General features: G+C 37.1%; 2 protein-coding genes across 4 annotated transcripts in view; one reads left to right on the top strand and one right to left on the bottom strand.

The window, feature by feature from the left end:
- The window catches only part of LOC135140077 (chloride channel protein 2), a 67,030-nt gene extending 44,007 nt beyond the window's left edge, over window positions 1-23,023 (top strand). For 2 of the 3 annotated variants that reach the window (XM_064070478.1, XM_064070479.1), the window contains 7 exons: window positions 13,233-13,353; window positions 13,406-13,678; window positions 14,250-14,647; window positions 14,696-14,901; window positions 14,970-15,204; window positions 21,221-22,306; window positions 22,514-23,023. In XM_064070478.1, coding sequence (XP_063926548.1) covers window positions 13,233-13,353; window positions 13,406-13,678; window positions 14,250-14,647; window positions 14,696-14,901; window positions 14,970-15,204; window positions 21,221-22,306; window positions 22,514-22,888 — 2,694 coding nt within the window. In that variant the 3' untranslated portion in view covers window positions 22,889-23,023. Of the gene's footprint in view, window positions 1-9,467; window positions 9,719-13,232; window positions 13,354-13,405; window positions 13,679-14,249; window positions 14,648-14,695; window positions 14,902-14,969; window positions 15,205-21,220; window positions 22,307-22,513 lie in introns of those variants that run through there. The other variant, XM_064070476.1, reaches the window with a different exon arrangement.
- Window positions 2,332-3,489, bottom strand: LOC135140149 (uncharacterized). Its single transcript, XM_064070570.1, has 2 exons — window positions 3,419-3,489; window positions 2,332-3,372 (listed from the first exon to the last, which is right to left on the bottom strand). Exon 2 carries the CDS (start codon window positions 3,364-3,366, stop codon window positions 2,374-2,376), a length of 993 nt encoding a protein of 330 aa, XP_063926640.1. The 5' UTR covers window positions 3,367-3,372; window positions 3,419-3,489; the 3' UTR covers window positions 2,332-2,373.
- Window positions 23,024-23,034: the final 11 nt, after the last annotated feature.

Raw genomic sequence — 23,034 nt, 5'->3', positions numbered from 1 at the left:
TTCCAAAATTATTAGGAAACGAAACACCAGGGGCCCTCAAGATTCTTTCAAATTGTTTCGAAAACGAAACAGCAGAAGCCCTAAAGATTCTTTCAAAATTTTTCAAAAATTAAACGCCCGGGACACTGAATACTCATTTAAGCTTTTTAGAAAACGAAACATCAAGAGCTCTTAAGATTCTTTTAAACTTCTTCTAGAACAAAACACTAGAAGCCCGCAAGATTCCTTTAAATCTTTCGAAAACAAAACACCAGAATCCCAAAAATTTTGATCAAAATTTTTCGAAAACAAAACACCAGGAGCCCTGAAGATTACAATTTTTTTGAAAACGAAACATCGGGACCTCTCAGGATTCTTTCAAATTGTTTGGAAAACGAAACAGCAGGAGCCCTAAAGATTATTTCAACATTTTTCGAAAACGAAACACGACGAGCCGTAAAAATTCTTGTAAACTTTTTTGAACACAAAACACCAAGATCTCCTACATTTCTTTTAAGCTTTTTCGAAAACAAAACACCTGGAGTCCTTAAAATTCTATTAAAATTTTTCGAATACAAAAACCAGGGGTTCTCAAGATTTTTTTAAATTTTTTTGAAAGCAAAACACCAGGAGCTCTCAAGATTTTGTTAAACTTTTTCAAATACAAAATTTCAGGAGCTTTTAGGATTCCTTTCAACTTTTTCCAAAACTAAACATAAGTAGCCCCAAAGATTTTTTCCAAATTTTTCGAAAACGAAACACGAGGAGCCGTAAAAATTCTTGTAAACTTTTTCGAACACAAAACACCAAGATCTCTTACAATTCTTTTAAACTTTTTCGAAATCAAAACACCAGGAGTCCTTAAGATTCTATTAAAATTTTTCGAACACAAAAACCAGGGGCTCTCAAGATTCTTTTAAATTTTTTTGAAAGCAAAACACCAGGAGCTCTCAAGATTTTGTTAAACTTTTTCAAATACAAAATTTCAGGAGCTTTTAAGATTCTTTTCAACTTTTTCCAAGACTAAACATAAGTAGCCCTAAAGATTCTTCCAAAATTATTAGGAAACGAAACACCAAGGGCCCTCAAGGTTCTTTCAATTTGTTTCGAAAACGGAACACTAGAAGTCCTAAAGATTCTTTCAAAATTTTTCAAAAATGAAACACCCAGAGTACTGAATATTCATTTAAACTTTTCGAAAACTAAACATCATGAGCTCATAAGATTCTTTTAAACTTGTTCTAGAACAAAACATCAGGAGCCCTCAAGATTCTTTTAAATTTTCGAAAACAAAGCACCAGGAACCCTAAAGATTTTTCTAAACTTTTTCAAAACGAAACACCAGGACCTCTTAAGATTCTTTTAAACTTTTTTGAAAATCAAACGCTAGAAGTCTTAAAGATTCTTTTAAACTTTTTTGAAAACAAAACACTAGGATCCCTCAAGAATGTTTTCAACTTTTTCGAGAACAAAATACCAGGAGCCATCAAGATTCTTTTAAATTTTTTGAAAACAAAACAGGATTTCTTAAAATTCTTTTAATCATTTTCGGACACGAACACCAGGAGCCCTCAAGATTCTTTTAAACTTTTTCGAAAAGGAAACACCAGGAGCTGTAAAGATTCTTTTAAACTGTTTCAAATTCGTGGCACTAATGCACATTTTTAAAAACAAAATGAATTCTGTGATAAATTCAGTAAAATTTTGTAGTTTTTTAAAATTAAAAAATGTGAACCTTATTTATTTTACATAATGTTTAGTTTCGGCTAGAGTTTAATTACATTTGTTCTCCCACCATTTATTTCAAAAATATCTTGTTTTACTTCCCGAGCATTATCTAAATATTGCAATAGAGTCCGCGGAGCAAGTGACTACTTTCATGTTTTCTCGACGTTTCGCAACCCCAAGATTTCGAAGATAATCTCCGAAACTACTGGATCGGTTGTCGTCAAATTTATTATACGCAATTTAAGAAGTATCGTGAACATGGTATTGTCATAAAAGTCAGCCAAAATATCGATTGTATGAGCAGTAACACCATCCTGCTGAAAGCAACTAACTCATCATCACCCAGTTGATTTAAAAATGGAGTTAAAATTTCGTCACGGTATCTTGCAGCATTTATGAGTCCTAAGAAACTTTTTACCATCAGAAAACTGGACCAAAAATTCTGGTTTTTCGAGGTGGTCATCCGGATCTAGAGTACTTATAAATAATTGACAGTATTGAAGTCGTTGAGGGAAATGAGAGAACTTTTTTTGGAATCATATTCACGATATCAACAGACAAACCAAATTTTGCTTTATTTAAAACTTAAATTGTATAATAAGTATGTAGATTGCATGGATAAAGACATTGACAAATATTTATTTGTTGTAGAAATACAATCCAAACTTATATTACACTAGCATTGACTACCTCATCAGAAAATTCCGCGTTGTCTCTACTCTGTACCGCATTTTCGCCGTCACTGGACTCAGCTTCAGCATTCAAATCCTCCTCGTCGTAGCTCCTTGCGGACTTTTTAAACACGACATTGTACGAGGCTTTAAAATATTTATTTTTTCGTCCTAGCAAATAAACAACGACAATCGGACAACTGTAAGCCAAAAACTCCGTACTAAAAAGTAAAAACTCAACAAAAATAAAAAACGCCGAATGGTACCTAAAAAAATTATAATACAACGCGTAAGAACAGAGCAAAAGAGGCGCGTAACTAAACACCACGTAATTCGAGATATCCAACTCGTATTTAGTTTTTCGTTGATTTTCATTTAAGGGTGTTCTTCTTACAAGAACATTTATTATTATTAACACCACCATAAACGAACAATAAAGCGCAATTAAAAGATGGCTAGTGTGCACCCCTATTGGACCCATGCAATCGAAAGCAGCCACCCCCAACTTAATAAAACAAAACACGTAACATCCAATCACAAAATAAAGTTGAAAACGGGGAAATTTTTCAATCCAGTGTTGCCTGAAGTTTTCCACGAACCAGAACACCCCCAAAGCTGTACCAAAAACGAACACCAAAATGTACGTGGAGCTCGATAGCATATCGAGGATGCATAACACTCTCCAGTAGGAACTCCAGCTGCCGGTCGAAAAGACGATGATTAAGGTCATCAAAGGGAGCAACAGCATGTCGATTAAGCACCCTATGGCATAGTGCAGCAAAAACACGCTACTTTTCCTTCTCACTTTCTCGAATTTTAAGTACACGTAAACGAGAAATACGGACGCTCCGGCGGAACCCACACAAATCAAGAGTTTTGCGATTTCTACTATGACGTATAAAACTCCCGGGACGTTGACGTAGTGCGAAAATTCCGTAGGGTCGAGGTTGCCGAAAGTTTCGTCTTCCAGGAAGCTTATGTTTTGCATGGTAACCTGCAAGATGTGTTCTAGATGGAAGAAATATTGAGTGGGTACCGACCTTTTTCGCAGGAAATTTAGTTAAATGTGGATCAGTGGAGGGCTAAGCGGCTGCGTTAGCACTAAATGGATCGTCGCAATTTTGAGTGAAACCCAAGATGAAGCCATGTGGTTTGTTTTATGGCAAAGTAGAGATAAACGTGCATTTTTGTAGAGATTAAATGACTGATGTTTAGTGTGAAACCAGATGACCGATTTTTCCAAACTTTTAAATTAGATCTGCTTTTTAATTCCTAACGTCTAGGGTACGGAAAAATATGGATCCCGTTTCCGTTCGTCTGTCTGTCAGTCTGCCTGCCGTCTGCTCGGAATTTTTATATAATCTCCAAAACTACTGCACCAAGTGTTGTTAAATTTTATATGTGTATTAAGATATTAAGAATATCGTGCAGATATTCAAAATTTATTCGTTTATTATATCTTAAAGTTGTTGGGAGGATAGTAAATCGTTAATAAAAATTTGTCCGTCTTCTTACAATTTTGCCAAATAAATGGTCTTCAAATTTATGAGTGCTTCTGGGAAAAAAATTGATTGTGGTTAATTAATTAGTCTTCTCTTCAGCGTTGAGAAAACAATATCAAATTTCATTTCAGTTTAACCGCTGGTGCTTGTAATCTTAACGTGCTAATACTCGAATTTTTTGGAAGTATAAATATAAACAGTCGAAGTTAAGCATGTACTGAAAAATTGACAATAGGTATATACATTTTTGGAACGAAGTTCCTTACGGCAGGCTTGGAGGAGATAGGAATTTTGCTGCACGACCGAACTGAAATAAATGTGATCCTAAAACCGTAACGAAAACTCCGTGGAAAAATGGCCGCCTTACAAGTGTAGGTAAGCAGAGAAAAAATGTTGTGCCTCGTGGGATTCGAACCCACGTTTTCTTGCTCTCCGGGCAGGTATGCTGACCACTGCACCACGAAACGACTTATTTATACTCTGCTTACCGACGTGTTATTGTGCCGCCACACAAGATTGAAGGTCCGCACACGTGCAGCTGCCTTACAAAGACACCGCCAACACGTGGAGACCGCACCGACAAAATATAAAAAATGTCCTAAACACTTTTCGTTCTCTCATCCCTTCTCTCTCTATTACCACTCCACCCCGCCAATGCATAGTATATACTCATGAATTCATGGACAAACACGTGGCGAATACGCACATTATAGATACATTTTACTCGTGAGTAGCCACGTTTATTTTCATACAATTTCAAATCGTCAAAACAATAATAAATATAGTAACAATGGCAAAGCAGAGTATCAAAAAGCGTATAGGGAACGCGAAAAAGCTAAAAAAAATGAAAATAAGCAAGAAAGTTACGATATAAAGCAAAGATATCCTCTAAACTAGTGACAATATTTAAAAAGTTTATTGATTATTTTTTTAAATAATTAAAACAAATTCTCCCTTCAATTCCAAACATTTAAATATATATATATTTTTTGATAATTCTACCTATTTTACGTAATTTATTATTTCCTAAAATACTGAATTTCCTAAATATTTTCCTGTACTTAAATAAAAACTAATCAGCAAAATTTAAGAGAAAAATCAAGAAAACCTACATAAAATTGAGCACGTTTTTTTTTTGCAAATTGTGTCGATTCTACATTAACCGAAGGAACTTCGTTCCTACCTGGTGTCCCACGACACCACATTTTCTTTTTTTCCTTGATTATCTGTTTTAAATATACATATTTCACGTTATCCATATTTTATAACTATGCCACTAGTTTTTAATTTCTAGAAGTTACCACGAAACGAAAATTGCAAATTCAAATTTCATAATGTACACAAGGGCGAAGAAATATCTGCCGAAATAATTTTGGATTTTTTTTAAGATGGTGAAACCTCGGAGACCCCAAATGTTTTTTTTTAACGTAAAATCTTCTTGGGGGTCCCAACTGTTTTTTTAAGAATGGAAATTTTCTCATGGGCCCTAACTGTCTTTCAAATCAATAGAGAAATACTTATTTTGCAATTACGCTCCGTCCTTTGCTCTAACAACGAATGAAAAATTCATCACAATTGAGATCAGGGCGGGTGGGCGGGACTTAATCTTGTTTCATTTTCTTGTTGGCAAAAGAAGACTTCGTACATTAAGAAAAAATGGACCAAATATAAACCCCGCCCACCCACCCTTTCTAATTTGTGATGATTATTTTATTCATCGTGAACTGAAAGGCGGAGTTTAGTTGCAAACTCCTCATTTCTCTACAAGAAATTACCATATGAAATGTGTTTTTAAAAGGGTAGATTTTTTTAGAGAAATATTGATGTTACAATTAAGCTCCTGCCCTCGGTCTGATTAGGCATGAAAATCTCATCATAATTGAGACCGGGACGGAGCAAATTGGAAAACTGACGAAACAGAAAAAAGTGAAATTTAAAAAACAAAAAATTATAAAATCGGAACATTGAGAAATTGAAAAACTTGAAAAATAAAGAAAACAAAAAATTGAAAACTCGAGAAACTCAAATCGAAAAATTGCAAAATTTAGAAATCGAATTGAAAAATTGAAAAGTTAAATTTAAACTTCAAAACTCGAAAAAATGAACTGGTTTTTACTTTCTAGAGGTTATCAGAAAACAAAAATTGCAAAAAGAGATAAATTTTTAGAGAAGCGGAATTTATTTGGCTGCAGTTCAGGGGCGAGGGAAGTTATGTTGAAATAACCTTCGACCAATTTTTTTAGGAATGTGGAACCTTGTCAGGGGCCCGAATTTTCTTTTTTTTAAGAAAGTGAAAACTTCTCGGGGAGCCCAATTTTCTTTTTTTTTTTAACAAAGTGAAACCTTCTTGGGGCACCCAACTGTCTTTTTCGACAGAAGGTAAAACATTGTTGGGGCATCGGCTGTCTTTTTATAAGATTATTAAACCTTCTCAGAGGTCCCAACTGTTTTTTTTTTTAATGTGAAATGTTCTAGGGGAACCCCAACTGACCTTTTTTTAAAAAAGTAAAAACTTCCCGGAGGACCCAACTGTCTTTTATCAATGAAAGTGGAATCTTCTCTGTGGCCCGAATTTTCTTTTTTTTTTAAGAAAGTGAAACCTTCTCGAGGAGCCCAATTTTCTTTTTTTTAACAAAGTGAAACCTTCTTGGGGCACCCAACTGTCTTTTTCGACACAAGGTAAAACATTGTTGGGGCATCAGCTGTCTTTTTTTAAGATTATTAAACCTTCTCAGAGGTCCCAACTGTTTTTTTAATGTGAAATCTTCTAGGGGAACCCCAACTGACCTTTTTTTAAAAAAGTGAAAACTTCCCCGAGGACCCAACTGTCTTTTATCGAAGAAAGTGGAACCTTCTCTGTGGTCCGAATTTTCTTTTTTTAAGAAAGTGAAAACTTCTCGGGGGGGCCCAATTTTCTTTTTTTTTTACAAAGTGAAACCTTCTTGGGGCACCCAACTGTCTTTTTCGACAGAAGGTAAAAATTGTTGGGGTATCGGCTGTCTCTTTTTAAGATTATTAAACTTCCTCAGAGGTACCAACTGTTTTTTTTTAATGTGAAATCTTCTAGAGGAACCCCAACTGACCTTTTTTTAAAAAAGTGAAAACTTCCCGGAGGACCCAACTGTCTTTTATCCAAGAAAGTGAAACCTTCTTGGGGCACCCAACTGTCTTTTTCGACAGAAGGTAAAACATTGTTGGGGCATCGGCTGTTTTTTTTAAGATTATTAAACCTTCTCAGAGGTCCCAACTGTTTTTTTTTTAATGTGAACTCTTCTAGGGGAACCCCAACTGACCTTTTTTTAAAAAAGTGAAAACTTCCCGGAGGACCCAACTGTCTTTTATCGAAGAAAGTGGAACCTTCTATGTGGCCCGAATTTTCTTTTTTTTAATAAAGTGAAAGTTTCTTGGGGCACCCAAATGTCTTTTTCGACAGAAGGTGAAACCTTGTTGGGGCACCAACTGTAATTCTTTAAGAACATGAAACCTTGTCAGGGGTACCCAATTGTTTTTGAGAAAATGTGAAGTCTTCTAGGGGAACCCCAACTGACTTTTTTTAAGAAAGTGAACCCTTCTCGAGGGCCATAACTCTCGTTTTTTTGAAGAAAGTTGAACCTTCTCGGAGGCCCCAATTTTCGCCATTTTAAGAAAGGGAAACCTTCTTCGGGCTCCCAACTGTCTTATTTTTACAGAAGGTGAAACCTTGTTGGGGCACCAACTGTCATTTTTTAAAAATAAGAAACCTTATCAGGGGTACTCAGCTGTTCTTTTTAATGTGAAATTGTCTAGGGGAACCCCAACTGACCTTTTTTTAAAAAGTGAAAACTTCCCGGAGGACCCAACTGTCTTTTATCGAAGAAAGTGGAACTTTCTCTGTGCCCCGAATTTTCTTTTTTTTAAGAAAGCGAAACCTTCTTGCGGGGGCCCAATTTTCTTTTTTTTTTAACAACGTGAAACTTTCTTGGGACACCAACTGTCATTTTTTAAGAATATGAAACCTTGTCAGGGGTACCCAACTGTTTTTGTGAAAATGTGAAGTCTTCTAGGGGAACCCCAACTGACTTTTTTTTAAGAAAGTGAAACCTTCTCGGGGGGCACAACTGTCATTTTTTAAGAAAATGAAACCTTGTCAGGGTTTTTTAACTGTTTTTTTGAAAATGTGAAATCTACGGAAATCCCAACTGTCTTTTTTTAAAGATGGTGAAACCTTCTTGGGGGCCCCTACTGTTTTTTTAAAAATGCGAAATCTTCGAGGGGACTCCCAACTGTCTTTTTTTTGAAGAAATTTAAACCTTCTTGGGCGTCCCAACTGTTTTTTTTTTTAATGTGTAACCTTCTCGGGAGTCCTAATTTTTGTCTTTTTTAAAGATGGTGAAACCTCGGGGGGCACAACTGTCTTTTTTTAAACAATGTGAAACTTCGAAACCCCAACTGTCTTTCTTTTATAATGTGAAACCTTTTATTATTATTATTATTATTTAATTAAATTGCCCAACGGAGAAAATTCCATTTACAGGGCAGGTTAGAAGTAATGAATATTAACAAACAAGAAAACAAGGAAACTTACTTACTTTCTATATTGTTTTTACTCTATAGAGATTATCACAAAAAAGTAAAATTTCGCTAAATAAAATTTTATAATTTTTCAAAGATAACTTTCGACTTTTCAAAAATGTGAAACCTTTTCGGGTTCTCAATAGAGGTTATATCAGAAAAGTAAAATTTCACAAAATAAAATTTTATATAAGCAGGATAAGAAATATAGGTAATATATTACTTATATAGAAGTAATTCTACAGTGTGAGTTCTGGTAAAATTTGTGCGAAAAATGACTACCAAAATATTCCGAACTATGTATACTTCTGCTGTTTCATTATCATGAAATAAAAACCTATTATAATTATTATAATTAATTGCTCTTCGTGTTTGTTGGGTTCCAATAAACGTTATTTATTTAACTACCATTGCAAAAATATGCTTTTTATTATATTCTTAACATGCTCAGAAACCTAGAAATAAACAAGATCGATTTTATCAAGATAGGAAAATTCCGCCAAAATCCGCACTCCACACGCCATATCAAAGGTCAAACTGTCAAATTACAATATTTATCACCAATCACAGCAAAAAAATAGTTTTTATAGAATAATAATCAACAAAATCAATCACTCCTGACATTCGATAACATCCACACTTCCTCGAACGTCAAGCACGCCACTCCAACGTCACTCCTCAATCCCGCGAACAACACCGGCCCTTCGTCGCCCCTGCCTCGCTCCGGCCAAAATCGCGCCGAAAATCCGCCGTTGACGTCACGCGCACCTCCCCTCACCTCCCGCATTATGTAATAACGCTTCATTGAGCCGTTGATCACAATTAAAGTGTGTATGACACGACCAGCGACCGTCTCAATTGGATAATGCAGCAAAGTCAATTGGCAAATTACCCGGAGCCGTCTACGACGGACTCCTCGCCGTGCGCTCCTCTTCTCGTTTTGGTCTTTCGAGCCGGACGTGCGTCTCGCCTAGCGTCGTCGTCGTCCCATCGACAATTGCTGCCGTCTTTTCCTCAGCAGTTGTCGTCCGAACACGGCAAAAAGGTCGCGATTTTTGACATTTCGTGTCGAAAAGCGTCGTCTTCGCACGCGAGGCCTTGGCCGAAGAAAACGCGTTAATGATGATTGATGAGACGTCAATATGCGAGGCGCACTTCGGCGAAGCCGACCCCGAGGCCGTCGACAAGGAATGGGAAGAGTTCGCCAAATTGGTGGAAACGAAGAAGCAGAGGCAGGAACAGGCCTTCTATCCGTGCCCGGCGGAAGAGGATTACGTCAGCACTCTTGTAAGGAAAAGTCGTAAGCGGCGGGCAGTGGCGGGGCTTGCAGGTGGTTGGAGGAGGGTTTGGGTGGATTGTGAGGTTGAGGTCTTTCTAAATATATGGTCTTTTTTGGCTTTGTTGGCATACATTTTTTGCCTGAAGTGACGTTGAGGTTTGGTATGTGATAAAAGCTGAGTGTAATGATAAGTTGAGTAATTGGTAGAAAAGTGATGTGGGCGTTACCGCCCCCGCGCCACCATTTCCTGTCTTCAAATAGTGTGTATGTCTACCTACAGGTTTTTGGCAACTGGATTACGTAGTAGTAGTAGTAGTAAAGTGTATGATTATTTTTTGTTGTCATGACACTTTTGGTGCTATTCTTATGTATATTACTCAACTTATCACTAAACTCAGGTTTCATTTCATATTAAACTAAATAAACTGAACATTTTTTTGTTTTTCAAAGGCACCTTTAGTTGATATTTTGCTAATAATATATAGTCCAATCACTGGAAGAACAAATTGTTACAATTATTATAAACGTTAATCTCAAACCAGGGCTTATTTTGACAAACTACTTTTTCTATAAAACTGTCATCAAATTGTCATGTTATGTTTTAAATTAACTCCTGTTTTCAATTTTAAATCATTTTCAGTGTTGTATTCTTTTGTATCTTGTCTGTCGATTTCCATTTTTTTTTTCTTAAAAATTGTAAATAAAACTTTTTAACTCAAGATGTACGAAAATTTAAAAACATGTATGACTAACATAGAAAAAAACTTGTCACTGACAGAAAAATGCATTGTTTTCACACAGTCGATTACAGAAATTTCAAAATTGTTATTATAAGAATGTTAATGTCAAACCAAAACTTGTTTTCTTTTTTTTAGATCAGTTCATTTGATAAACAACTTTTTTCTGTAAAAATTTCATTTGATTATGTTTTAAATTAGGTCACGTTTTTAAATTTCAACCATTTTAAAAGTCAGCGAAATGATCAATACTAAAAATCAGCGAATTTAGGATTGAACACTCGGTGCAGAAATTTTTTTCTAGCGATTTCTTTCGTCAGTTTATCTAATTTTGTGTTAGAAATAGGGTCTGCGAAGGTTAAAAAAAACAAATTTCCAAAGAAATAAAAAATTGGTTACAATGAAAGTTTCACAATTTTTCAAATTTTAAACACAGTTTTCCCAAAATCTATTACAAAATTTTTGTTTTTTTAATCTTACGTAACATTTTTCTTAAGAGTTATATTCTTTGTATCTTATCTGTCTTTATCCACTTATTTTCTCGTAAAAATTGTGAATAATAACATTGATTGTCATCCTTTTCTTGCTATTTTTCTATATTTTACGTAAAGATTAATTAAAAACGGAGTTTCAAAAATCCAAGAAAAAATTAAATTAGCGAAAGCTCACACTACTGAAGATATACCAGAATTTAAAAAAATGTATGACCAATGTAGCAAACAAAAAGTAAAATGAGAGGAATATTAAATTAAAATTATACACTGTAGGCATAAAAATCGTATTGATGAGAAATTCCTGAAAACCCCTTAGTCTAATCTGAACTTTATTTCTTTTTATAATTACGCAAAATTCAAAGGCAGAAATCATAAAATTTCCTCAGTATTTTCTATAACTAATGTTTAAAACATAGCTGTTTTTCATAAGCGCCTTTAACTTCAAATTTTATTAACAACATATCGTCTCATTCATTAGGTCTCGCTGACAGAAAAATGTATTGTTTTTACACGGTTGGTTACAGGAATTTTTCAAAATTATTATTATAAATGTTACTGTCAAACCAAAGCTTAATTTCTTTTTTTTATATCAGTTCATTTGATAAACAATTTTTTTCTGTAAAAATTTCATTTGATTATGTTTTAAATTAGGTCTCGTTTTTAAATTTAAACCATTTTAAAAGTCAGTGAAATGATCAACACTAAAAATCAGCAAATTTAGGATTGAACACTCGATACAGAAATTTTTTTCTAGTAGTGATTTCATTCGTCAGTTTATTTAATTTGTGTTAGAAATAGGGTCTGCGAACGTTAAAATGAACAAATTGCCATAGAAATAAAAAATTGGCTACAATGAAAGTTTCACAATTTTTCGAATTTTAAACACATTTTTTCCAAAATCTTTTACAAAATTTTTATTTTTTTTATCTTACGTAACGTTTTTCTTAAGAGTTATATATTTTTTATTTTATTTGTCTTTATCCACTTTTTTTCTCTTAAAAATTGTGAATAATAACATTGATTTTCATCCTTTTCTTGCTCTTTTTCTATATTTTATATAAAGATTAGTTAAAAACGGAGTTTCAAAAATCCAAGAAAAAATTAAATTAGCGGAAACTCACACTACTGAAGATATACCAGAATTGAAAAAAATATATGACCAATGTAGCAAAAAAAAGTTACATCGGAGGAATATTAAATTAAATTTATACACTGTAGGGTTAGAAATCGTATTGATGAGAAATTCCTGAAGACGAGTTAGTCTAATCTGAACTATTATTTCATTTTATAATCACGGAAAATTCAAAACAAAAAATCATAAAATTTCCACAGGATTTTCTACCTAATGTTTCCAAAATACTTTTTTTTCATAGGCGCCTTTAACTTGAAATTTTATTTACAATATATTGTCTCATCAGTCATCACTAGAGAGCGGATTTCTGTCGGGCTACGTCACGATTATTAGGTGGGGACGCGTGAATCGCTGTGAATCAGTAGCGGGTAATAATCAGTGCATTTAATTTTCACTTATTCCATAAATACAATTCACGAAACCTTAATTCGCAAAACAGCTAGGTAAATGAGAACGGGAATTAACAGCAAAGTACAACGAAGCACCGTTATTTTATTCGAAAATAGACGAAGTGCAGCTAGTAACTGCTCTGAATTCCCATCCCGCACGAGCCGTACCGAGTTTGGCCTTGCCAAGCCCGACAGAAATCCGCTGTCTAGTCATCACGTTTAACCGGCAAAAAATGGATCGTTGCATACACTCAGTTACAGTAATTCCTAAATTATTATTATAAATGTTAATGTTTTTATTTTTATTTTTTATGTTACGTAACGTTTTTCTTCAGACTCGTATTATTTTTGTATCTTGTCTGTCTTTATCCACTTTTTTCTTTTAAAAATTGTGAATAACTTTTAAACTTTTTTTTTCTGTCACTATTTATATGCAGATCCTTGTGGACAGGCGATCCAATTCTTGTGGGTCACCCATATAAATCCGATTACGAATATCTTTGCTTAACTCGCATTAGCGCCGGGACTCTATACCGAAATTTTCAAAAATCTCATTTTTAAAATTTGATCATTCAGCGGTACTCGAACTACGAAACCACACAATTTTGCAGCCAACTTAACCACGACAGTACCTCCTCGCGCCGTCACTGCACGTACCACGTGTCCCATCAATTAATCCGCGATACTCTTAAATTAAAGGCGTCTGGACAAGTGCCAACACTTCGTTTTTCCGAGCGATTTGAGTATAAACACACGTGTTTTTTTAATAGATGTATGGCCGATACAGTCGGCAGCTGGGGGAATTCGCCAAATTGGAAGGTCTGAGACAAGCCGAGAAACGAAGACTGAAGGAAGAAAAAGCTCGCAAGAAGGAGCTGAGAGGATACCAAGGTACATCCACCTCTCTCTAATTTTCTTCCTTTTGCTATGACTCTTCTTGCAGGTAAGCTGGCCAAAGCTGTGTCGTTCCTATGGAAGCACACATTCGCCCGTCTGGGCGAAGACTGGGTATTTTTGGCCCTGCTGGGTGTCATCATGGCCATCCTTAGCTTCATTATGGACAGAGGGATTTCGCTGTGCAATTGGGCGAGGATTTGGTTGTTCAACGACTTGCATGGACAACCGTTTGCCCAATATGCGGCCTGGATTTCTTTGCCTGTGTGTCTCACGCTGTTTAGTGCCGGATTTGCACATCTGGTGGCTCCACAGTCGATAGGTGAGCAATTGACGCAGTTACTGCACACTATAATCATAGCGTGATTGTTTAATATAATTGTTGTTTATTCTGGTTTGTTTGTTTTGGTGTTTGTCTTTTATTGCTGTTATTTAATTGTGCGAGGGTTCAATAGTACAAACGACAGTGATTTTTGCGAGAGTTGTTATTATAGAGAAACTTCTGAAATTCTTCAGACAAGAAATTGTCGATGATTTTGTTGGTAATTTTGCACAACGTTTTATTAATAGTAATTTTTCATCACACTCAATTAACTTCGGCTTAAATATAAACATTCGTAGTATCAAATCTATTATTGATGACGACATCTTTAATTCCATTGACACATTAAAACGTACTTTGTGGTGCTCCAGATGGTGTGGCGGCTCCTATGACGAATTGTGCTAATATTTTTATTTGTACGTGTATTTCAAAAATACCTTGTCTGGCCACACCTGGTTTTGTTTTAACTCATAGGAGTCTTCTATAATTGAGTGCTGAAAATGCTAAAGCGGTTATTCTTTGTTGTAATAATTTTTAGTTTTTGCTATGCTACTGACTGCGCCACTTTCAGGTTCGGGCATCCCCGAAATGAAAACTATTCTCCGCGGGGTCGCCCTCAAGGAATATCTGACTTTCCGCACCCTCGTGGCCAAGGTGGTGGGCCTCACGGCCACCCTCGGCAGCGGCATGCCCCTCGGTAAAGAAGGCCCCTTCGTCCACATCGCCAGCATCTCCGCCACCCTGCTCAGTAAGCTCGTCACCGGCTTTCAGGGCATCTACGAGAACGAGAGCCGCACCACCGAGATGCTCGCCGCCGCCTGCGCCGTGGGGGTGGGCAGCTGCTTCGCGGCGCCCGTGGGCGGCGTCCTCTTCAGCATCGAGGTCACCACCGTGTACTTCGCCGTGCGCAACTACTGGCGCGGGTTCTTCGCCGCCGTCTGCGGCGCCACCATCTTCCGGCTGTTGGCGGTAAGTCCCCACAATTCTTGAAACAATTAGAAACTTCCTGTTCGTCAGGTGTGGTTCGACGGCGCCGACACCGTCACAGCCCTCTTCAAGACCAACTTCCAGATGGAGTTCCCGTTCGACCCGCAGGAGCTGTTCGTGTACGCGCTCATGGGGGCCATCTGCGGGCTGGGGGGCGCCTTCTACGTGTGGGTGCACCGACAGTACGTAATGTTCATGCGTAATAGCAAGACCATCAACCGTTTCTTGCAGAAAAAGTGAGTGTTTTGTCGTTTTGTTGGCCACCAGTTGGCAAACGATGGAAATAGTTTGGGCGTTTTTCTAGTCGGTTCCTATATCCGGCCATCGTGAGTCTGCTGGTGTCGACGGTGTCGTTCCCGCTGGGCACCGGGATGTACTTCGCGGGGGACTTGACCACGCATCAGCAGGTCATGAACTTCTTTAGCAACTTCACGTGGACGCACGAGAATTTGACGGCCGACCAGCACAGCATGGTGAAGCACTGGCAGACGCCGCACTCGGGGGTCTTCGTCAGCTTGATCTGCTACGTCGCTTACACGGTGAATATTCACATTATATGACGTCATTCGACAAAAACGAGCTCGCTGCCATACACATCGAACCAACTTGAAAAAACCTCAGGCTTATGTAATCATAAAAAATACATAAGCCCAAAATCATGTCTGATCTCATAATGCACCATAATACGATAATGCACCGAAATCCCTTAATAATTAAAATTTTCCTAAATCACACTCAATAAAAAGATAAAAATAACAACCAGGGGGTCCGGCTAATTTTTTCAAGATTACATTTTCGCTTTATTCCCCACGATAACGCTGATCCTAGCAAAAGATTGATCATGCGTTATCCAACATAACGAGATTTTAATCGCCGGTTGTAAATCACCAAGACTGCGATGATTTAATTGCACCGGCTCGTTTACGTCTGCAAAATATGAACTTGAATATTGTTTGTGTTGGTTTCAATAAGCTGAAGACATGGCATGTTTGTAAATGCGTCAAACGATTGTTGTTAATAAGATCCGGCGATTTTTTCTAATTTTCATTGAAGCGTGATATTTCAGGCTGCCCTTACGTCGTGGTTAACCGCATTTTGCGTAAACAAGTTATAAATAAATATTATTTATGGGCGGTGTTTAGGTTCAGGTGCTATTAGATTTTTTGTGAGATTAAATGGTAAGGATGGCGGTATTTTTGTTTCTTTGTGCGGGGGATAGATGGGAATAGATTGAGGACGGACAGTTGGCGCTTGTACGTCATTTTTAACGACTGCAGTTTGTAAAAGTAAAAATAGGTGGATTGTATTAATTTACTGCAGTTATAAATGTGTCGAATACAAATTGGTACTAAATGCGTTTCGTTGTAGATTTATAGTCTAATTAGCTTATAAACACGCGTGTGCGTATTTAAATATACAAATGGTGAAAAAAAGTTAATTGAGTATTCACGATTTATTGCGATAAAACTGGCAAGAAACGTCGGATTAAAATGTTATTTTAAATCAACTATTATATTTTTTATGACAGCTCCAGTAAGTTTATATAAAAATGGACCAAAAGCCCCCAAGAGACTTTCAAGCTTTTTCAAAGAGATGCCGAGAATTTTTATAAATAAATAAAAACGCTAGGAGCACCCAAGATTCTCTCATAACCAGGAATCCCACGGACTTTTTCACATTCTTTAAAAAAAAAGCAAAATTTTTTCAAACGGATTAGGATACCCAAAATTCCTTCAAACTCTTTCAAAAATATAACACCAGGAGCTACCCAAATCGTTTTACATTTTTAAAAGAATATATTCGAGGCTCCCAAATTTCTTTCATATTCTTAAAAAAAAAGTTTCGATAGGGCGCCGATTTTTTCTTTCCCATTTTTTAAAATAAGGCACCTCATTTCCTATCCTCCCCCCTTTCAAATTGGTTCAAACCCTTTCAAACACAACACATAAAGGGCACCAACATTCCTTAAAAAAGATGCTGGAGGCCTCCAAAATTAGTTCAAGCCTTTTCAAAACCAAAACATGAAGTTTTTTCAAATTTTCTCAAAAGTAAAAGCCCCAAGGTTCTTGTAGATTAAAAAAAGGACACTAGGGGGCGCCAAGTCTATTTCAAACCCTTTCTAAAATAAAACGCCAGGACCTCGCCAACAGGGGTTCCTGAGGTTCTTTCAAATTCTTTCAAAATAAGGCCCCCAAGCTCTCAAAAACAGTAAAAAATGAATCAAATTCTTGAAAAAAAAAAAACACTAGGGGTCGAGATTTTTCCAAGTGTCTACCAAAAACAAAACAAAAAATTAAATTGTTATTTATTGTTAAAATAAAAAAAACTAGGCCCTCCAGCACAGTTTCAAACCTTTTCAGAAAGAAAGGACAAAAGTTCGTCTCAAGTTTTCTCAAATTCATTTAAACCCCGTGGTTGCTGAAAAAAAGCACTAGAAGTCTCCAAGTCTGTTTCAAACTTTTTCAAAAACAGAACACCCGAGCCCCGAGGTTTTCCAAATTAAAAAAAAAAAATAAAGTCCCCAAACTTCTTGCAGATACCTAAAAGAATACACTAGGGGACCCCAAGTTTGTTTCTAACTCTTTCAAAAACGGTCAAAAATAAAACATTAGGGGTTCTCGAAATTTCATCAAATTCTTTCAAAATTGAAACTTCAAGGTTCTTGTAGATACCTAAAAATACACTCCCGGGGCTCAAGTCTGTTTAAAACTCTTAAAAAAAACACCTTACTTAATGTCTGTGTACATTCTTAAAGTATATATAATAAGTATTATTATTATTAAAAAAAACACCAAGCCTACCCGATGTTTTTTTAACTTGTTTAAAAAATAAAACACCAAGGTTCCTAAGGTTTTTTTTTTAATCAAAATAATTTCAAAATTAAACACAATACCCTAAATTCTTATTCATTTATGAGAAAAACTCTAGGCGCTCTAAGACTGTTCCAGACGCTTTCAAAAAGAAAACACCAAGAGCCTTAAAAGTTTGTTCAAATACATTGAAAAATAAAAATACCCAAGGTTCTTGAAAAAAAAACATTAGGGGTCGAGGTTTTTTCAAATACTTTCAAAAACAAAACAAAAAACTAAATTGTTATTTATTCTTAAATAAAAAACACTATGCCCTCCAGGACAGTTCCCTTTTCAGAAAAAAAAAACACCAAAAGTCCTTCTCAAAATTTCTCAAATTCATTTAAAAATAGAACCCCATGGTTGCTGAAAAAAAACACTTGGAATCCCAAAGTTTGTGTCAAACTCTTTCAAAAACGATCAAAAATAAAACACCAGGGGTTCTCAAGATTTCAACAACTGCTTTCAAAATTAAAACCTCAAGGCTCTTGTAGATAAGTACTTAAAAAGAGACACAACTGAAGCTCAAGTCTGTCTCAAACACTTGCTAAAAACAGAACACCACGCCTCCCAGAGGTTTGTTCAACTTCTCTCAAAAATAAAACACGAGAGATTCCTGCGTTTTTTACAAATTCTTTCAAACTAAAACCCCCACGGGTTCTCCTAGATATTTAAAGAAAGTTGGGTGCCCCAACTCTTTCAAAAAGAGAACACCAGAGGTTCCGAGGCTTTTTCAAAAGTAAAACCCTCAAGTTTCCTGTAGTTATTTAAAAAAAAGACACACAAGGGTTCCAGTCTGTTTCAAACTCTTTTTAAAACAGAACACTAGGGTCCCTGTCAGAAATAAAAAAACCTCGAGGGTTTTTCAACTTTTTCCAAAAATAAAACACTTGAGGTTCCGGAGGTTTTTACAAATTCTTTCAAAATAAAACACCTAAAGATTTTCTAAATACTTAAAAAAACTTGGAGGCCCCAAATCTGGTTCAAACTCTTTCAAAAACAGAACACCGGTGGTTCCCGAACTTTTTTCAAATCTTCAAAAATAAAGCTATCAAGGTTTTTGTAGATACTTAAAAAATACACTACGATGCTCAAGTCTGTTTCAAACTCTTTCAAATACAGAATACCAGAGGTTCCGAGGCTTTTTCAAATTTTTTCAAAAATAAAACCCCCAAGTTTCTTGTAGATATTAAAAAAAAGACACACAGGGGTTCAAACTCTTTTTAAAACAGAACACCAAGGTTCCTGTCAAAAATGAAACACCAGAGGTTCCGGAGATTTTTACAAATTCGTTCAAAATAAAACACCCAAGGTTCCTTCCTTCTAACAGAACACCAGAGCTATTTGAGGTTTTTTCAACTTCTTTCAAAAATAAAACACCATTGGTTCCCAGAACTCACCAGAGGTTTGGAAAATGAAACCCCCAAGAGTTCTTTTACATCTTTATAAAAAGTTGGCGCCCTGCAGATTGTTTGAAATTCTTTCAAAAACAGAATACCAGAAGTTCCGAGCCTTTTTCAAATTTTTTCAAAAATAAAACCTCCAAGTTTCTTGTACATATTAAAAAAAGACACACAGGGGTCCAAGTCTGTTTCAAACTCTTTTTAAAACAGAACACCAGGGTTCCTGTCAAAAATGAAACACCAGAGATTCCGGAGATTTTTACTAATTCGTTCAAAATAAAACACCCAAGGGTCCTTCTTTCTAAAACAGAACAGCGGGGCTATTTGAAGATTTTTCAATTTCTTTCAAAAATAAAACAGCAGTGGTTCCCAGAAGTCACCAGAGGTTTTTGAAAATGAAACCCCCAAGAGTTCTTCTAGATCTTTATAAAAAGTTGGCGCCCTCCAGATTGTTTGAAATTCTTTCAAAAACAGAACATCAGATGTTCCGAGGTTTTTTTTTTATATATTTCAAAAATAAAACCCCAAGGTTCTTGTAGATATTAAAAAAACATATACTCGTACTACAAGGGTCCAAGCCTGTTTCAAACTCTTTTTAAAATAGAACACCAGGGTTGCTATCAAAAATAAAACACCAGAGGTTCCAAAGGTTTTTACTAATTCGTTCAGAATAAAACACCCACGGGTTCTTCTTTCTAAAACAGAACACCGGAGCTCCTTGAGGTATTTTCAACTTCTTCCAAAAATAAAACATTTGAGGTTCCAGAGGTTTTTACAAATTCTTTCAAAATAAAACATCCGTGGATTTTTCTAGATACTTAAAAAAGTTGGAGGCCCCAAATCTGGTTCAAACTTTTGCAAAAACAGAACAGGGACGGTCCCCAAAGCTTTTCCAAATCTTCAAAAATAAAACTCTCAAGGTTCTTATAGATTTTTAAAAAAGACACTACGGGGTCTCAAGTCTGTTTTAAACTCTTTCACTGAACACCAGAGTTTCCGACGCTTTTTCAATTTTTTTCAAAGAAAAAACACCCAAGTTTCTTGTAGATATTTAAAAAAGACACACAGAGGTTCAAGTTCAAGTTTCAAACTCTTTAAAACAGAACCCCAGGGTTCCTGTCAAAAATAAAACACCAGAGGTTCCGGAGGTTTTTACTAATTCCTTCAAAATAAAACACCCAACGGTTTTTCTTCCTAAAACAGAACACCAGGACTCCGTGAGGTTTTTCAACTTCTTTGAAAAATAAAACACTAATGATTCCCAAAGGCCACCAGAGGTTTTTAAAAATAAAACCCTCTACAGTTCTTTTAGATATTTAAAAAAAGTTGGGGACCCCAGATTGTTTGAAATTCTTTCAAAAACAGAACACCAGAGGTTCGGAGGCTTTTTCATATATTTCAAAAGTAAAACCCCCAAGGTTCTTGTGGATTAAAAAAAAAACACTACAAGGGTTCAAGTCTATTTTAAACTCTTTTTAGAGACGAGGGTTTTTCAACTGTTTCCAAAAATAAAACACTTGAGGTTCCGGAGGTTTTACAAAATCTTTCAAAAAAGAACACCCGAGGGTTTTTCTAGATGCTTAAATAAAGTTGGGGCCTCCAATCTGGTTCAAACTCTTTCAAAAACAGAACACCCGAAGCTTTTTCAAATCTTCAAAAATGAAACTCTCAAGGTTCTTGTAGATACTTAAAAAAAGTCACTACGGGGCTCAAGTCTGTTTCAAACTCTTTCAAATACAGAACACCAGAATTCCGATGCTTTTTCAAATTTTTTCAAAAATAAAACCCCCAAGTTTCTTGTGGATATATTAAAAAAAAAACATACACAGGTGTTCAAGTCTGTTTCAAATTCTTTTTAAAACAGAACACTAGGGTTCCTGTCAAAGATAAAACACCAGAGGTTCCGAAGATTTTTACTAATTCGTTCAAAATAATACACCCAAGAGTTCTCCTTTCTAAAACAGAACACCAGGGTTCCTTAAAGTTTTTCTAACTTCTTTCAAAAATAAAACACCAGTGGTTCCCAGAAGTCACCAGAGGTTTTTGAAAATAAAACCCCTAAAGGTCCTTCTAGATACTTAAAAAAAGTTGGGGGTTCCAAGTCTGTTTCAAACTCTTTCGAAAACAGAACATCAGGGGTTGCTGGGGCTTTTTCAAAATATATTTGTCAAAAATAAAACACAAAAGCCCCCTAAGAATATTTCAACTTCTTATCGATTCTTTAAAAAAAGATACTAACAATACTTTAAGTTTTTGTGCCTCTATGCACAATGAAGAAGCAATGAAAATCTCGCTTTTTCCAGTTCATCTTCAGCATCATCTGCTCCACCGTGCCCGTCCCCAGCGGCAGCTTCACCCCCGTCTTCAAGATCGGCGCCGGCTTCGGCCGCCTCGTCGGCGAGCTCATGCACGTGTGGTTCCCCAGCGGCATGCGCTACGGCGGCCAGATCGCCGCCATCATCCCCGGCGGCTACGCCACCGTGGGCGCGGCCGCCTTCAGCGGCTCCGTCACCCACACCATCTCCGTGTCTGTGATAGTGTTCGAGATGACCGGCCAAATCACCCACATCATCCCCATCATGATCGCCGTCCTCATCTCCAACGCCATCGCCAGCTTGCTGGCGCCCAGCATCTACGACTCCATCATCCTGATCAAGAAGCTCCCGTACCTGCCCGACCTGCTGCCAAGCAGCAGCGGCATGTACAACGTCTACGTGGAGGACTTCATGGTGCGCGACGTCAAGTACATCTTCAACAACATGACGTACGAGCAGCTGAAGACGCTCCTGAAGGATAACCGCAGGCTGCAGAGTTTCCCTTTGGTGGACAACCACGAGAATATGGTGCTTTTGGGGTCAATACCGCGGCTGCAGCTGATCCAGTTGATTGAGAGACACATAGGGAGAGAGAGGAGGCTTCAGGTGGCGGCGATCAGACAACGGGAGGCAGAGGAAAGGGCGAGGGAAGAAGCGGAAAAACGAGCAGAAGAAAGGAAAAGAAGACCGTCTAGGTTTCAAGTGGTTCCGGCACCTGACGTTCTTGGTGTCAAACAAATGTCTGAAAATCAACTCAACGTGGACAAACCTACATTCAACCCAGTTTTTGGCACCCAACCCAAGAAGTCCATTTTGAAGAAGACCAACTCTTTTACATTGAAAGGGTTCAGTCCCTTCATGTCCACAAGTCCCGGATCTACCCCCTACACCACTGTGACCGGAGCGGAAAGTAGAATTCGGATCGCTTTTGAGGCAATTTTCCGCAAGTCTGCGCAACTCCAAGACGTGGAAAACAACGAAAGCTCACCTGTTTTGAGCACTCCTGGAGGATCAATGGACAATAAAGTCCAAATCATCCCAATGAGTCCCACCACATCGAAAAAAGTACAACTGGTAAGCAAGTTTTCTTTTCGAATCCTTCTATCTGTGCCCGAAATTAATCTTCTTTCCACTTTTCTATTCATGCCAGCGTTGTTGGCCCAAGCGACTAAAGCGCAAGAAAAAGTACGACGAGGAGGTACACAAAACTTATTCCGCACAGCACCCACGCACTTTTATCTCTAGTGTTAAAAATAGTTTTTGATCACTTGGTTGTTGCAGCCCCGCGAGCGCGTCTGCGACATGTCCCCCGAGGACCAGCGCACCTGGGAGGAGGAGCAAATGCAGCTTCCCGTCGACTTCTCCTCCTGCCACATCGACCCCGCCCCGTTCCAGCTGGTCGAGAGGACGTCCCTCCTCAAAGTCCACTCCCTCTTCTCCATGGTGGGGGTGAACCACGCCTACGTGACCGCCATCGGGAAGCTGGTGGGGGTGGTCGGTTTAAAAGACCTCCGTAAGGCCATCGAGGACGCCAACAGCGGCAACCTGCCGCCGCATGGTGTCGAAACGAACTCAAATGGTAACGTCGGTACCATCAATAGTGATAATGGTGATTCGGACAACGAGGCGGCCCAGACGCTGGTTTCGAAAGTATAGGTGCATACGTAAGAGTTGTGATAACTGATAAGGACTAATTTTTATTTGTTGATTGTGATAGAAGAAGCGATGTTTATTTAATTGTAAGTAATTTAAAGAGATGATATTAATGATAATAAAGTTTATGACAGTAGAGTGTTTGTTTT

The sequence above is a fragment of the Zophobas morio genome, unplaced genomic scaffold (assembly GCF_036711695.1).
Source record: "Zophobas morio isolate AGI-343-1 ecotype UQ-CSIRO unplaced genomic scaffold, CSIRO_AGI_Zmor_V1 ptg000038l, whole genome shotgun sequence".
Classification (NCBI taxonomy): domain Eukaryota; kingdom Metazoa; phylum Arthropoda; class Insecta; order Coleoptera; family Tenebrionidae; genus Zophobas; species Zophobas morio.
The sequence above is the reverse complement of the archived record's forward strand: the minus strand, read 5'-3'. Positions and strand labels throughout refer to the sequence as shown.